This window comes from Eleutherodactylus coqui, chromosome 8 (assembly GCF_035609145.1).
Source record: "Eleutherodactylus coqui strain aEleCoq1 chromosome 8, aEleCoq1.hap1, whole genome shotgun sequence".
In the NCBI taxonomy this organism is placed as follows: Eukaryota; Metazoa; Chordata; class Amphibia; order Anura; family Eleutherodactylidae; genus Eleutherodactylus; species Eleutherodactylus coqui.
This window is the reverse complement of record NC_089844.1, coordinates 117,875,648-117,892,974: the sequence shown is the minus strand read 5'-3', so window position 1 is coordinate 117,892,974 and position 17,327 is coordinate 117,875,648. Positions and strand designations below refer to the sequence as shown.

General features: G+C 44.5%; 1 protein-coding gene across 1 annotated transcript in view; it reads right to left on the bottom strand.

The window, feature by feature from the left end:
* DNAH3 (dynein axonemal heavy chain 3) overlaps positions 1–17,327 on the bottom strand; it is a 379,066-nt gene that overhangs the window by 345,301 nt on the left and 16,438 nt on the right. The window contains exon 2 of the mRNA XM_066576291.1: positions 4,270–4,371. Coding sequence (XP_066432388.1) covers positions 4,270–4,371 — 102 coding nt within the window. The remainder of the gene's footprint in view (positions 1–4,269; positions 4,372–17,327) is intronic.

The following is a 17,327-nucleotide window of genomic DNA, read 5'->3' as shown; positions in this document are numbered from 1 at the left end:
ACCCACTGATCGCAGCGTTACTGGAGCATGTCTTGGGTTAAATTAACAGCTTCTGATCCAGGTGCCAATATTAGATTCAGGTCTGAATGTTAGTTACAGCTATAGCTGGAATGCCTGAGAAGTTGGAAGCCAGCTATGGCTGTGAAAAGCAGGGCGGTAAATATATGGCAACTCAGCAAGCTGGCGTGCTGACAGCTGCTGTATATTTATGTGAGGCAGGCGGGAAGGGGTTAATGGGCTGCAGACACAAGGACCAGCTAGCCCATTAATTTACGTGGGCTAGTCAAGAAGGGTTAATTAAATCAGAGTTGTTCAGAATGATGCTTTGGGAAATACTTGTTAGAGTATACAGGGCCTTTGCCATATAAAACTGACTATCAATATCCTTGGTAATAACCAAGTCCGTCAAACATGTAATGTGATCAGTGTTGGCTTGTGGCACTGTATGTGATAGTGTCCTGCATCCAAAAAAACTGCAATGAGGTTTATAAATTAATTTCCACAATGGGCCTAACACTTAAAGGGGTTCTGACACAAATAATGTTTTAATGCTTTAGCAGCCATTGTTCCCTGGTCTGCCTAATGGACCCAGGGAACCCATGGTTTAATGGCTGCTAAAGCATAAAAAGATAATACTTACCTGTTCTTCTGTTGTTGACATCGGAGGGTCATCTCCCGGGAGGCGCTGTTCCTCCTCTTCTGTCTGCACGAGCCGCGCCGCTCCGGGATCGCGCGCATGCGCAGTGGAGAGGTGCCCTCTGACAGGAGTCAGGACGGGCTGCGTCTCCACTGCGCATGCGCAGCACTCCGGAGTTCAGCAGGACGGACGGGCCGCCCGCAGCAAGCACTGCTTGTGACGTACTTGCTGTGGGCGGTCCGTCCGTTCACCTCGGAAGTGCCTGACGGACAGACCAGAGCAGGAAGCGGTCTTTTTGACCGCTCCTGCTCTGCTTTAAAGGCACAGAAGAAGATGCCGGCTGGAGGGGATATGCCTGGCGATCGGGCCAGGCCAGGCAAGGTGAGTACAATTTTTTTTTTTTTGATGTCAGAACCCCTTTAAGCGTGATCTTGGGATATCAGTCCTTTGTGTAGACCTAGAAAATTCTTCTTTTATGATGAAAGCATAATGCAGCTAATAATGTCAGAAGCTTAGAATCATAATGAACCAATAGATCTCTGAGAGCTCACCTACAGACTTTCAATTTATAAATATATTCAAAAACTTTTCCACAAAGTAATGGTGGGATAAACACGTGAGGTCACCGACAAAGGGAAAGATGGCATTCACCTGTGAATAGTCAAGAAATGCATACTTTATGGAAGTTTTAGCTGCATGTCCGGGACTTGGCAGGGGGGGGGGGGGGTTATACAATTCAGATACAATGTCTAGGATGTTTTCTTAGGTTTTGTGCATTTAAAAGGCTTTAAATAAAAAATATTACAAAAAGAAAAACAGAGAAGGAAATAAAGTGGGTCCGAGTGTTCTTAAGGCTTCATTCACACGAGCGCATAAACGGTGCGTTTTTACAGCCGACTGATATATGCTCCCATCTGTGGAATTGGTTTCCAACGTAGTCGTTCACGTGGGCAAATATACAATATACAAATATAAAATGGTACATACATGGCCGACACATATACGGCAGGCAAAAAGATAGTTCCATAGGTGTGTATAGGCGGCAGCTGGAAAAAAAAGGGGGGGGTGCATTTTAGCATCTCCTCTCCTAGGATGGATTGCCAGGGACTACACTGATGGAAGCCATTTTATTACAATACTGGACAACCCCTTTAAGGGTTTGTGCCATCAAAGAAAACCTTTTTAAAAATGCTAATAAAGAAAGCAATGAAAGGGCCTTGTGTGCGTTTCTGTCACTTTAAATGTGGTAGAATTTGTTTAAGTATGCTCTCTAGTTAAGTATTAACTAAACATAATATAGAGACAGCAGTAAAGATTTTTTATTCAGAATTCAGCTTGTTACTGCAAATGGTTATCTTGTATTGGATTTTCTTATAACAGCTATATAATTTCAGTCAGCCTGTCTGTATGTCAAGCACAGAGTCTTCGATAAAAACATATTGTGACTCTAAACTACTGCTCACCTGATGGGGCTGTGAATCACACAGCACTAATGCAATAACTAATCCTCATGGCTGCTCGTCCCACTACTCTAGGAGTATAGCAATGCACACTTCACTTGGAATCCTTAAAGCGCCGGACCATGGCCATGTATCTTACTATGCGGCCATGGTCTGAGGGCGCCGCTCGTCCGGCCAGTGATACGCGGTTCCTGTGCCCATACGTTTACCTGTTGAAATAAAAAGGTGGTCTACTTACCTCTTGTCTTCCGATCCAACGCTGTGAAGATTCCTTCATAATGCGACGCCTTGGGTGACCAGCTGATCTTCCTGGAGGAAAACGCCGCCAACCAAATATTCCACAGTGTAGTATTACAGAGTGGCTCTTCGTTCTGTCTAACAGTAGAGGTCTTGCTCATCATCTGCCCTGATACAACATATGAACACAGGTTTCCTTTTTGGCACAGCCCCTTTACGTAGTTAATTCATATATGTGTGTCTTTGCTACATTTATTGCAACAAATGGCTTTGCTTTTCCGGCTAATTTAAAGCCCAGAGCCTTCTCAGATGTAGCAAAATGGACAAGATATACATTATATAGATTAACTAGTCTGTTTTTATCTCTTCGATCCCGTTTATCTGCACCTTCCCTATGGAATTATCTACTAGAACCATGCCAACTCCAGCTGTCCTCACGTTTTTAGCCATACAGTTGAACAGATTAGGATGTTATGTGATGGCTCCGATACTAAGTCCTCATCTCTGGCTACAGGTCCTATAATGCATTAATGATACACATCAGCTGCCATCATGAGTGCTGTTGAGCTCGGGAACAATAGTTTCCACTTTGCTTTACTAGGTAATAATCATCTCTTCAGTCTCGATGAATAATTTAGTGCAGTGTTTTAGCTCCTTTTAAGGACAGCAGCATAGTGTTCCTCTCTCCAGCAATCAGGGCCATTGTTTCAAACTCATACATTTCTGTGAAAAGGAGAAGATCCCTGAATTTTACTGTGAGGTATCTACATAGCAACATATTGTATAAGGATGCCACAGACATATGTCCATCCAGTATCTTGCCGTTACTCAAAAGAAACCAGCTCCATAAAAGGGATTCTTCTTCATTGCAAAAACCATACTAAAAAGGCCTTCCTATTAAAATTACAGCACATACTCAGGTGCCCACCTCAGGCCGGCTTCATACGGGCGAGATTTGTGCGTTGCGAGGCGTACAAATTTCCCACAAATATGAACCCCCATTCTTTAAATGGGGTCATACATATCCTCAAGATAGGTCATCAACAGTTGACTGTCTGGGGTCTGTCGCTCAGGACACTAACCGATCAGCTTATTGTGGGCCCGCTGACAGTGCCGCAATTACACAGAGGTTGGAGTGGAAGTCTCTGCTAAGACCTCTGTGAACTGGTAACTGCAAGAGCAGCTCTCATTCAAATAAATTAAGCCATGTCTGCAGTTACAAGCGCTGGCCACTTTACAGAGGTTGGAGCACAGACTTCCGCTCTGACCCCTGTGTATTTGCGTTGCTGACAGCGGACACACAGTGAGCTGATTGGTCGGGGTCCCGAGTAACGGACCCCCCGATCAACTATTGATGACCTATCCTGAGGAAAGATCATTAATAGTATTCTCCATGGAAAAACTGTGCGTATATTGTGCTAAAACAGCGCTCGTCTGAACGAGGTCTTACCGTGCATTACACAGGATAGAGCCCTACTGTTCTCTATGGGTGCATGTGAAAATCCTGTACAAACACAATTACAATTTATGCAACATTGCAAAGAGACAATAGAAGGGAAATAAAAAAAGAGGAGACCAGGAAGCCCATGCATGTCAGCGTGTGTGAGGTACGCTGTCATGTGCATACATACGCAATCAAAAACGTGGTGACACGCAGCATTTTACCATATGGTCGTGTGAGCCTTGACGTAATTTAATCATTTGTCCTCCATATACCTTCAGCCAACAGAAATACCAAATAAAAAAAAAATGGAAAAATAAAAAACTAACTATGGGGCACCTTTATTAAACATTGTACATCGGTTATCTGACTATGAAAGTCACACATTTTGGTGCATAGCATCTTGTACACAAAAATGTCCAACTTTTTGCTATTCAATGCCAGCCCCCAGCCTTATTTAGTACTTATTGAGAACTTTTACTGTTCCAACATACCTGATAGAGCTCTGAGGGTTCTCGTTTCACTGCTGCAGGCAGAGGAGGTAATCCTGGCAATGCTCTTGAATGGCTCATGTTGTGTTCAGAATCCACTTTGGACTGAAAAAAAAGTTAATACAATTATGACAGGTAAAGTTACCATCGAACACATGAAACAAAATAAAATAACATTTCTTTCTAAAGTTACTAAAACTTAATGAACTGCAAAAACATAGAAATTTAATAAAAGCAATAAAACAGAGAAAGGTTTTTTTTTTTGTATTCTGATATATGGTTTCAATATTGTGGACATGTTTATAACCTTATTATAGAAAATTGTATCATAGGTTAGGCTGCTTTCACATCTATGGCAGGCGTTCCATTTTCCTGCTCCGTTCAGGGAGCAGGAAAAAGGAATCCCCTGACTGAATGGGTCCGTCTTGTGATGGAACCCATGGAACTTTAATGGGGTCCGTTTGGTTTCGACTCAGCTGTCCAGAAGAAAAGATGCTGCAAACCAAAAAAAATGCTATACATACAGATTTCTTCACTCCTGCTTCTACACTGATAACTGGAGAGGTGATGGGATTGCTGCAGCCAATCATTGGCCTCAGCTGATGCCACGGTATGGCGGCATATGGGTGTATGGGCACGTCACTGCTGCAGCACATTTAAAGAAAGCTTGGCGGAGGGGGTATGAGCAGCAGCGTTGGAAGAGTGGGCGATCAAAATGCACAGTACAGCTTCTTTTGCTATATTGCCACATTTACTGCATTTACCCCTTTTTTTTAGGCCTCCTTCCCACGAACGGATTCCTCCGCGGAATTCCGCACCGTGAAATCTCCCGTCCTCACCCGCAGCATGCTCTATTTGCCGCGGGTGTATGCGTGGACGGCTTCCATTGCAGTCAATGGAAGCCGTCCGTTCACGCTATCTTCCGCTGTAGCACAACGAAAGATAGCGTGAAGACGCTTCCCCGCCTACCGGCCGGCGCGTCACGTGACGCGGTGGGCGGGGAAGCGTCATGCGGGAGCGAGGACGCCGGATCCGCTGGTAAGTATGGGGTCTCTGGGGGGCGCCGTGACGGGCTTCGCCGCGGAATATTCCGCGGCGGAGCCCGTCACGGCCGTGTGCAGCCGGCCTTATTTTGGACAATCTCCTTAATTTAGCTTTTGTTGGTTTATTATAATAAGAATTTGTATAAACAATAAACTGAAATGTAATGTAGCAAGTGTTATACCGTAAGTACTGGAATGAAGCTAACCTAACGGCCAAGTCACAGAGGTAGTAGACATCTCTTACCTACTGGAATTCATTATGAAAAATAAAGGAAAAGTTATAAAATATGATTGATACTTGCTGGAACAAAGATTAAAGACCTGGAAAAAAATCTTTAAATATAATAACATCAAAGATCGGAAGTGTCCAGATGTTTTATATGGCTCTTGGGGGATGTGAAAGCAGGAGGGTAACGAAGCACCATAAAATGACTGAATGCTTTGAACTTGAGCTGTTGCCAAATAACGGTGAGAATATCTTGGATGGAAGGTAAATCAGCTCCTTTACTTCCAGAAAAATTATAAGATTGAAAGTATTAGGGCTCCTTCACACTGGCGATCACGAGAAAATCGCGGCAAAATCATAGTTTTGATTTAGCGATTTTTGAGCATCAGCGATGCTTTTTTTCTTGTGAAAAATCATGCATCGCAGCCGCCTGTGATTTTCTCGTGCGCAAGGTTATAGGAGATTCTAATGTTTAAAACACATTATATCACATGAAAATCACAAGTTCATGCGTTGTAATGCAATAAAAAGGAGGCTCCATAGGATAACATAGGCTAAAAAAAAAATGTTAAATCGCAAAACGCAGAAAGATAGGACATGCTGCAATGTTTTGTTTTTTTTTAACGCCACATTGCATGAGTGAAAACATCACAAATAGGAATGAAACCATTGAAAATCATTCGTTTTATAATTCTACGTTTTCACTCACCCTCGCATCACGCAACAATTGTGCACCCTTAGGAAAACACAATGAGGTTCAAATGAGCAGGAAGAAAAGGAGGAAGGGCAAGCGGTCGTAATCCAAATGAATAAAGAGCTCCAAGTACTTACTTTCATCCTGCACAACTAGTTACACTTATACAGCATACATAAAGATGAATGGGAGTGATATATCATAGAAAACCAGAAAAAATATTAACTTCGAGCACCCGTACAATTTTTTTTTTTTGCAAAAAAAAGGCTAAATAACCTCCCTGCCACAGTATAACCACACTCAGAGATTGACCATCTCTCATCAATGCTGTATAATCACCTGCAGAGCCTCACCATCTCTCCTAAATGCCATGTAATCACATCCAGAGCTTCACCATCTCTCCTCGATGCAGTATAATCACATCCAGAGCTTCACCATCTTTCTTCAATGCAGTATTATCAAATCCAGAGCTTCACCATCTCTCTTCAATGTAGTATAATCACATCCAGAGCTTCACCATCTCTCCTCAATGCAGTATAATCACATCCAGAGCTTCACCATCTCTCTTCAATGCACTATAATCACATCCAGAGCTTCACCATCTTTCTTCAATGTAGTATAATCACATCCAGAGCCTCACCATCTCTCTTCAATGTAGTATAATCACATCCAGAGCTTCACCATCTCTCCTCAATGCCGTATACTCACATCCAGAGCTTAACCATCTCTCATTAATGCAGTATAATCACCTCCAGAGCTTTACCATCTCTCCTCAATGCAGTATAATCACCTCCAGAGCTTCACCATCTATCTTCAATGCAGTAAAAGGACATCCAGAACTTCACCATCTTTTAAGCTTTTTCTCCTCCACCAGTAGACATGGGCTCTAACATCTTCCCCACCGGTAGACATGGGCTCCAACATCTCAACCCACTCCCCAGCAACAGATATCTGCTAAACTCTTTCCCCCAGCAGCCGATAGGTTTCCCTAGCCAGGAGTTTAATGGCACCCCAGCTGGGAATCACTGCTGTAGAGTTAATAAAAACTTTGTTACCAGCATATACAACTAGGGGAGCATACTGCATACAGATTTATGTAGATTCTCTGAAATAAAAAAAATAGGTTTGCTCCCTTATTTGGTAGCTGCAGGTAATCAAATCAACCAGATTTTTAATATTTAAACCCTTTATGACCAACCTATTTGGGCCTTAATTGTTCACTTACATGAGCGTATTTAGCCTGCGTTATATGCACCTATTTTTTGCGCATGTAACAAAAAAGTGCTAAAAGCCTATTGATTTTCATTGGACAATTCAGACCTGCATTTCTTACTTCATACGCGTATTATGTGCATGAAAAAAATGATACATTTCTTATTTTGATTTGTAATAGTACCATAATCATAGCCTGCTACATAAAATACACACTGAGGTTCACCAACTCTCCTTAATGCAGTATAATCACATCCAGAGCTTCACCATCTTCACGATAGACGTGCGTATATCAGTTGGGTTTTTCAAGCTCAGCCGATATACGCTGTCCCTCTCTGCAGGGGGAGGAGACAGAACGGGCCCGGAGCTATTGTACTGAGCTCCTGCCCTCTCTCCGCCCCTCGCCACTATTTGCAATGGGAGGGGCCGGACGTGACGGAGCTTAAGTCCGCCCCCATCCCTCCCATTGCAAACAGTGGCGAGGAGCGGAGAGAGGGCAGGAGCTCAGTGCACTGCTCCCGTCCCGTACCGCCTCCTCCCTCTGCAGAGAGTGACAGCGTATATCGGCCAGGCGTGAAAACCCGTCCGATAATCGCGCGTCTGAATAAGCCCTAAATATGTATCTTAAATGCATATATTTACTGCATGCTGCGTATTACAAGTGTAAAAAATATGTAATATGCAGGATAAATACGCTGGTCTGAGGGATCCATTAGGATGAAGCATTTTTTTCAGCAGTATTACAAGGGGCATAACTTTTTCTTTTTTTTGTGGGCATATCTGTAGTGTATGAGGGCTGTTTTTCATGAAATGAGTTGTGTTTTGTAGCGACATGATTTTTGAAAACATAACTTTCTATTCATTTACACTATATGGGCGAATAAAACAAACAACAATTCTGCCATTGTGTTTTTAAATTTAATTTTATGTCATTTACTGAGCAGAATAAATAACAGGGTTTTCTTGTGTGTGTACCACTACCTTAGTTGCAATATCAAATTAGTTTTGGGTACTGGAAATCTGTCAATCTGTCAAGTGGGCGATCCCCGCTGCCCACTGTCAATCAAATTTGGTGTCACCCATCGACAGTACCGGGAGCTTAAATCAAGTAAAAGAGTCAGTGAAGTAAACCGATGCGCCTGCCCCGCTGACTTTAGGACATGACAAGTCCACTTTAAAAGTACTTTTCCCATAGTCTCAAATAACAAATGATCCATGGAGCGCACAGCAGCAATCAGCGTCTCGGAGACACTGGGGCAAGTGCATCTCCAGCATTGGTAACAGTAATTCCAAGTACTTGTATCTCCACAATGAAATAAGTAGATGAAGCAACATATCTTTTTATGGTTGTCATCACATATTACCACCAGTTACATTTCCTGTCGGAAACAGCATTTACTTGAAATACAAGTTTTAATAAAGATTAAGAGAAGCCAGGAAGTAAGCTTTTTCCTTATAAATCAGTGTATATGTTTTCATTTCCTAATGCAAATCACTGTTCTGGGAATTACAAGCTTCTGACAAGCTGAGACGATGCCGGATTGCAATTATGGAAGACACGCAGAGAGCATTTATTGTCTGATCGTCTGATATAATAATAGAAGAACATAGTCATTTATGATCAGATGGAAAGCTCTGTGTCCGGCGGAGAATAGTGATATTACCAGGAACATAATTGGATGACTGCGTGATGCAGATATAAAACCAATGCCACGCATACACATTAGAATTCTAAATTGTTTCTACATGGAGTTCCAATTGTCCAAATGCATCAATGAATACAGTATGCCCATATCTGAACAACATTTTACAGTTTACTTATCTAGTACTGATCATGCATTACAGGCTGTATTATAATCCAAAACTGCATTTACAATTTTGCAGGCTTCGGAGCTGGAATCTTCAAGAATTCCTTGCTGGCTCACGGTTGCCAGAGTACAAATGTGTACATGGCCTTTAGATCCGCAATATGTCAATGTATGCCATGGATTTCACAGTGGCTTTCACTTCTTCAAATGACGGAGTGAAATCCTCAGAAAATCCACAACTAATCTGTGTTAAAATCCACACCATTTGATGAACATACCCCAAGCATTGTGTTTTTAGGCAGCTGGGCTGGCACTCACTTGTTCGCTGATTGGTATTTTGATGATCCATTTACGGCTCATTTACACGACTGTGGTTGGCACATATTACGCATGCGATGCACCGCTGTGTGACACGCAGTGAACGGAGTCAATAAAAGTACATGGACTTTCATTGATCCATTCACATTAGCGCGTAGATAGTGGGTGTAGATATGCGCGTGAACAAGATCGCAGCATGATTTATTTCTCGTGTCACGCAGCACAATCTTTATTCTTTCATATTCCACTCTGTCCATATGCAATACCTTGCGTACGGGCGACAATACATACGCAACCCCGCTATGAGACGGAGCGGGGATTTATTTAAAAAAAAAAGACAAGTCACATTACACAAGACCGCGTGCGTGAGATATGTGGTTATGGGCAGAGCACTTGCTGCCATATGCAGCCTGTGCAGCGTTTAATGCATACGGTTGTTTGAATGAGCCCTAAGGCTGGCTGTCCACGAGCGAGTTGTCATTGAGAGATCCCCGGCGATAAATCGTCTGCGAAGCTCGCATGGCACACTTTCCATAGGAGAACTATGAAAAGCACAGCCCGACGTCTATGAGCAGAGAATCATAGCGATTCTCGCTCGCGTGATTAAAATCGTGGCATGCTGCGATTTGCAGCGATTCTCCACGGTGAGCCTATTTATTAGATAGGCTCATCGCGGAGACCTTTTAGTGCTCTCCCCTACTCTACCGTGGCAGAATATCGCTAGCGATATTCCGTCCCGTCCGTGTACAGCCGGCCTTAGACATACAGCTGTGTTCAAGTGGAGTTGCAGTGTAAAGCATAGGGTATGGACAGAACAGCAGTCTGATCCTCTGATGGGACAAAGGTGGCTTTTTTACGCTACTTCAAACTCCTATTGGAGAAAAAAAGCGAATTTATAGTCACTGGTTATATGCACTAATGGAGTTGGGTAAAATATCAGCTAGCACTGACCAACCTAACAGACTGATAAGTGATACCAATAAGTGGCAACCACAATCAGGCACCCATAAAGCACTAGGCCACTACTTCCATGTTCTGACATTGCATTATCACTTGTTCCTCTGGAGCTAATGTAGAACTGTAGGGGGATGAAATTACTTAACACTCTGTACACATCCATGTCTGGCTTCTGTAATGAATTACATACATACTGTACCAAGGAAGTGATGTTTCCCATATGTGCACAGAAAATGTACCTGCACACGGGCAGAACAGATTCCATATGCGGAATCCGGCAGTAGAATCCGGCCCTGGCAGCAGCGGCATCCACGCATACCTGCTTTACGTTTTCTTCATCTGTACTGCGGATGGACCGCACGTCTTGCCGTTGCACATGCGCATTAAAGATTTTTTTTAAACTCCTGCTTTTCCCATGTTATCGCCTAGCGATAATGCGGAATCAGCAACCTGCATGTGGATTTAGGCCTCATGCGCACAGGCACGCACGGATTCTGTGTGGGAAATCCCTCCCGGAAAACTCCCGTGCCCGTGACCCTGAGCACCTGTCAGAAAGCTTTTCTTCTGTGTATGGATATCCCGCTAGTGCACCGATGGCAGATGCGCAGTACAGATCTCCCTGCACCGTTGTCTAGGCAATGACGCAAATCCATTGCAGAAGTGCCGCAGCGCCGCAGCAGGGACGGCTTCCATTGACTTCAATAGAAGTCGTCTCTGCGTATCCGCTCTGAAAATAGAGCATGCTGCGATTCTATTTTCGACACGTAGCAGCCGAAGTAAAATCCGCTTGTGTGAGTGGAGAGAGGAATCTCCACACATCAATGGGCACACTGAGTAGCAGATCGCCCACAGCTGCTGACGGGTGCTAAATCAGCTGCTCAATTTGCCCCGTGTGCATGAGACCTTAGCCCCAGTCAATGGGGCAAAGCCATGTAGATTTATCTTATGAAGTTTCCATGCAGATTTTACCCCAAGAGCTGACATGTAATTTCCTTTTTTTTCCATTACACGGATTTCAAAATCGGCATGCAAAAGAATCCACCCTGTATAAACTACAGCATGGATTTGCATAGCATTCATTCGAGTGCTAAAATGGTGCAGAATTTCCTGCAGATTTGGGTGTGGAATCTGTTACGAAATTCTGTTGTGTAAATGAGGTCCAATACTTCTACATGAGAGTAAGGCAAGGGTCTTTACATTAGCAAAAAAGGAATGGGGAATAGTAGCCAGAATTGTTCTTTTCTGAAAGACATGAGTTGAAGGATCAACAAGTCCCAGACTGCCTTGTTATGAAGAACGGCATGGTGACCTGAGCCACCATCAGTAAGGGCCACATTTTGCTCTTGCTATGGGGCTCATTCTCCTCCGCCCTTGATCTTGCCATAAATGGACTTGTGACAAGTGAGGGGTGTACTAGCAGCGAGGTGTGACTCCAGGCAAATAACCCAAGTCTAGTACAAGGCTGACATGACATAACTCGGAAATTGTTTCAATATGTGAAAATAAATAGAGCTTTGTTTTGTATCCACTCCTGAGACGTCTGCAGAAAACAAACACATTTCTTTCCATTAAAAACATTTTTTCTCAGACAAGATCTGTTACCATGACGACACTATCATTGTGAGATGGTTTAATGCTTTGCCTTGTGCACAGTGACTATAATGAGGTATGATTTAATTGCACCTCTATAGGAGGATCATTTATAGGTTTAAAGGGTGATTCTGGGCAAATAATATTGATGACCCATCCTCGGAATAGGTCATCAATAGTTGATCAGCCGATTGCCCGGCCTGCTGTCAGTGCAGTTGAACTATACTTCACCATCAAGGCCAGAGGCAGAAGTGTCCTGGGGGGCTTCACTCCCACTGAAATCAATGAGAGCTGAAGCCTTCTACCATGTTTCCCACAAAATAAGACCCAGTTTTTTATTAATTTTTGCCCCAAAAGAGGCACAGGGTCTTATTTTTGGGAGTTGTCTTATAGTCACCTAGCAGGCACCGTCCAGGCCTCTCCCGCTGGTCTCCAGTGCTCTGTCAGGCTTCTGTGCAGTTCTAAGCGCCAACAGAGCATCGCTTGCTGGATACAGGGTTTGAAAATCCTGCCTCCAGCAAGTGATTGTTCTGATTGGTTCTCGAGCGCTGCAGCTGAGCCAATCAGAGCCGGAGCTTGATGAACCAATCGCAGCATCACATTGAATGGCTGTGATTGGTTCATCGAGTGCTGGCATGTAGTTTAGCTAGGGCTTATTTTTGGGGTAGGGCTTATATTTCAAGCACCTCACCACTGAACACAAGGGCAGGGCTTATTATCGGGGGTAGGTCTTATTTTCGGGGGAGAACACAGTATTACACATCTGGTACTGACAACAGGGTAGGAGGCAGAAGTCTCAGACTCTAATAACGACAGCTGGCGCTACTGCATTAAAGAGCAGACCTGCCCGAGTGGCAGGATGTCTTGCAATCAGCTACTGATGACCTATGCTGAGAACAAATCATCAATAGTATCTGCCTATAAAACCCATGTAATGCCACTTTTCTATCGAAAAAAGGCGCAACTTATAGTGCACACCACATCTGCGCAATATTTTCAGGTTTTTTTTTCCTATTAATGCTTTCTTTGTTACTTTTGAAAAGTGGGGTGAAATGTGGAGAGAAGTTTAGTGGGAGGAGCGGGGTGGTCTGTGAAGCAATAACTGACGATATAAAATCAGTTATGACAGCTATATAATGTCGGCTTTGATACATGTGATTTTCTCTTTTTAGGATCTAACAGTAGTCCACTAAAGGTGCCCATAAACCTTAAAGGGGTTGTCTCGCGCCGAAACGTTTTTTTTTTTTCCCACAGGCCCCCAGTTCAGCGCAAGACAACCCCAAAGGATGTGCTAAAAAAAAAATTTTTATTACTTACCCGAATCCCCGCTCTGCGACGTCTTCCTTCTTCTTCCTTCACCAAGATGGCCGCCGGGATCTTCACCCACGATGCACCGCGGGTCTTCTCCCATGGTGCACCGTGGGCTCTGTGCGGTTCATTGCCGATTCCAGCCTCCTGATTGGCTGGAATCGGCACACGTGACGGGGCGGAGCTACGAGGACCAGCTCTCCGGCACGAGCGGCCCCATTCACCAGGAAGAAGACCGCACAGCGCAAGCGCGTCTAAAAAAGCAAGAAGACATCAGAATTAGACGGATCCATGGCGACGGGGACGCTAGCAACAGAGCAGGTAAGTGAATAACTTCTGTATGGCTCATATTTAATGCACGATGTACATTACAAAGTGCATTAATATGGCCATACAGAAGTGTATAACCCCACTTGCTGCCGCGAGACAACCCCTTTAAATAACTCTCGGCTGCACAGTTCTTTGAATGACTGCTATTTCTCGCAGCTGTGCCATACACATAGATGCTCGATATGGCCGAGTGCTCATTTTTTAAATAAGGGAATGGAGGAGAAGGCTGCAGCCAGATAGCTCTAGCAGTAGCTTATCTCCAGGGGTACAAAACGATTGAGCGTTGAATTTCCTCATGCTGGATCCTTCTCTCCTTGACATCATCCGTTGCAGCAAAGTTGAGGGGTCCTTAACTGCATTCAACAGTCAGGGGCTCAGTCACACGGGTGTTTTGAAGCACAAATTTTTAAACGCATCAGTTATGCATTCAAAAATTCGCGTGACTGAAGCGGGCGTCATGGCGGAAAAATTGCTGCTAGCAGCGTTTATTTGCTCAAAGAGACCACTGCCCACTATCCCCTGCTGCGGCTGTGACCTCTGCAGCAGGGTATTCCTTGGATGTGGAACCCCTGGATGCTGTCACATCCAGGGGTTTCAACTGTGGTCAATGGGGCCGGCGGCAGCTGCGGCGGCCCCATTGACATACAGAGAACATGGCGATCCTCTACTACAGCTGTGGAAAAGGTTTTTTTTTTATCTCCGCAGGGAGTCCCATTGTCATTGGACACTATGACAGCATTGCCGGCAAGCCCTGCAGTGATTTTCGGGTAACGGCTTCAAATATAAGCCCTTCCCTGAAAACCATCCTAAAAATGTGTGAAAATTTTTTTTTTTAAATCTATACTCACCTCTTTGTAGCTGCCAGGGCTCAGCCGCATCCAGCCGGCTCTTTTCCTGCACTGCTCTGAGCAGTATTCAGCAGGCGGGGATTTAAAATCCCCGCCTTCTGTATGGGCTGCCTCTGATTGGCTGAGCACTGTAACCAATCAGAGGCAGGTCTCAGCCATTTATGAATTGGTGTATACTCCAACACAGAGTGGCTGTTTCATCGGTGTCCCTCACAGGTGTAATTAGCTCCCTCATTTGGTAGTCTGCTACTTGCATGATGAGAGGATGCAGCCATCTGCCCTCCTTAGTCAGTAAGTATATGGCCATTTTCTGTGATTCGCCTAGTACACAGGTCAACCAAAGGACATGTTAACATAACATCACAGTGTTGATCCAGAGAAAGGCACTTGAGGGGTAAAAATGGCAGCGTTGGATGCTATAACTAAAAGGGGTATAAAAGGGCTTAGGCTGGCAAGTGTTGACTTGAGCGAGAATGAACTCAACTGTATGGATTCAAAATATGCTTAATTTTGAGCCAGCAAGTTCCTGCTGCTTTAAAATAAAGTATATTGTTAGTTTATACCATCAACTTCACTCTTTTTTAAGTCAACACCTGCTAGCATGTTGCGCCAAAGCCTCAGCCATCTTACTCCACCACCAGAAATGACCGATACTGTTGTATCTTGTTGACACTGGAATTGGTGGGTGTCGACAACTGTTAGGCTGCTTGACAGCCAGGTGACACCCCCAGTTCGTTATTGGGTGAACTCACCCCTCCACCGCTGGTTGTCTGCAGTCACACCTTCGCTGCTGTGCCTTCTGCTGGGCTGCTGGAAGTCGTCCCCGGCGGCTGCGGTGGGTGAGGCTGCTGGTGTCAGATGACATCCTTTCTCCCCTCACGGCTCCAGTGATGTCTGGCCTCCCTGGGCTCCGGCTCCCATCTGTAATGCCGGCGCCTTTGCCCTCTCGGGTCCTGCCACTCACTCGCTGTGACTCTGCGTGGCTGGAGCTGCTCTTCCAGCACCACTGTCTACATAGCAGGGCGAAGGGCCGCGGCCCCCGGTAACAGGTTGGCGGTGGCATTGGGGTTTTGGGCGGGGGTTTAAAGGCTGCAGGGGAGATGAGGTGAGGTGGATGGCAAGGTGCTAGCAGCGTGTGAACAGAGTTTTGCCTGGGATGGAGGATTAGTTTCAGTGTTAGGCTGCATTCAGACGAACGTATATCGGCTCGGTTTTCACGCCGAGCCGATATACGTTGTCCTCGTGTGCAGGGGGGGGGGAGGATGGAAGAGCCAGGAGCAGGAACTGAGCTCCCGCCCCCTCTCTACCTCCTCTCCGCCCCTCTGCACTATTTGCAATGGGGAGAGGCGGGCCGGGGGCGGGGCTAAGTAACGAGAATTAGCCCCGCCTCTTCCCATTGCAAATAGTGCAGAGGGGCGGAGAGGAGGCAGAGAGGGGGCGGGAGCTCAGTTCCTGCTCCTGGCTCTTCCATCCTCCCCCCCTGCACACGAGGACAACGTATATCGGCTCGGCGTGAAAACCGAGCCGATATACGTTTGTGGGAATGCACCCTTAGGCTTAGATTATTAGCTGTAAATGCTTTCAGCTAATAATGTAATCCTAACACTTAAACGAACCCTAACCCTCCATCCCAGGCAAAACTCTGTCGCCATGCTGCAAGGAACATGCAGCAGCCACCCAATCAGAAATGTGTGGGCGTACACTGGGCGGATACAGTGCATCACCATGTCTCCACCCACACTTGTGCTGGAGACATAATACAGCAGTAGCGAAATGACCTATGCAGAGATAGAAAAAGGGGCTGGCTGACTTCCTGAAATGAGCCAAACAGCCAGTCCTTTGTGATGACGTTACTGGCGCTGGGAAGGTGGCAGAATCTCTATACTATGTGTAAAGGCACTGCTGGCCTAAATGATGGAATATAAAGACTCCATTTTGTCTCTTTGCTTGTTTGTTATAATACTAAGCAACATATATATATATATATATATATATATATATATATATATATATATATATATATATATATATATATATATATATATTTATATAGTTTCCAACCTTCACTTAGAAATATGAGAAATTTCACCTTGACTAAATGCAACTGGAAAAATTAATTGGGACCACCACAAAGTTTCCTATACTCTTATCTTTGTCCTGCCAAAACTCACTAACGAGCGTCAGAGGATGTATCTGAAGGCTGCACATCTGGGAAGAGAAGGCCACTTTTGATAAGAAAATGATGTATTAAGAAACCAATATTAATTGTATCTTTAATTGTATTTGGCATAAAGCCACTCGCTTTGTAAAATCCTATAAAGATTGAGTACATTGTACAATAAACCAGAATGCTACACAGATACCACCATCTCTGTGTGTCCCTGCGTTTTCATGACCGGTCATATCACTATAATTTGGAACCCGTCAGCATACCAAAATTTATTGAAATTTCCCTAACAAACTGGCGCCCAACGTGGGGCTCTAGATGACTGAAGGACGATCATTGTACCCCGATTCTGGGATCACGGAGGAGAGCAACCTCGAACCACAGATTGAAAAACAGCGCTGTACGGTAAGACATTATCTTGCCAATCTTATCTGTGTTTCTTGGCTGAACTTTCTCCAGATCTGAGGGTAGGTGTGCATGCTTCTTCGAGTCCATAAGAACCTACGGTCTGAGTATGCTGTCTGGGTGGTAACATGTTTGCATGATAGTAGGTTTTTGTT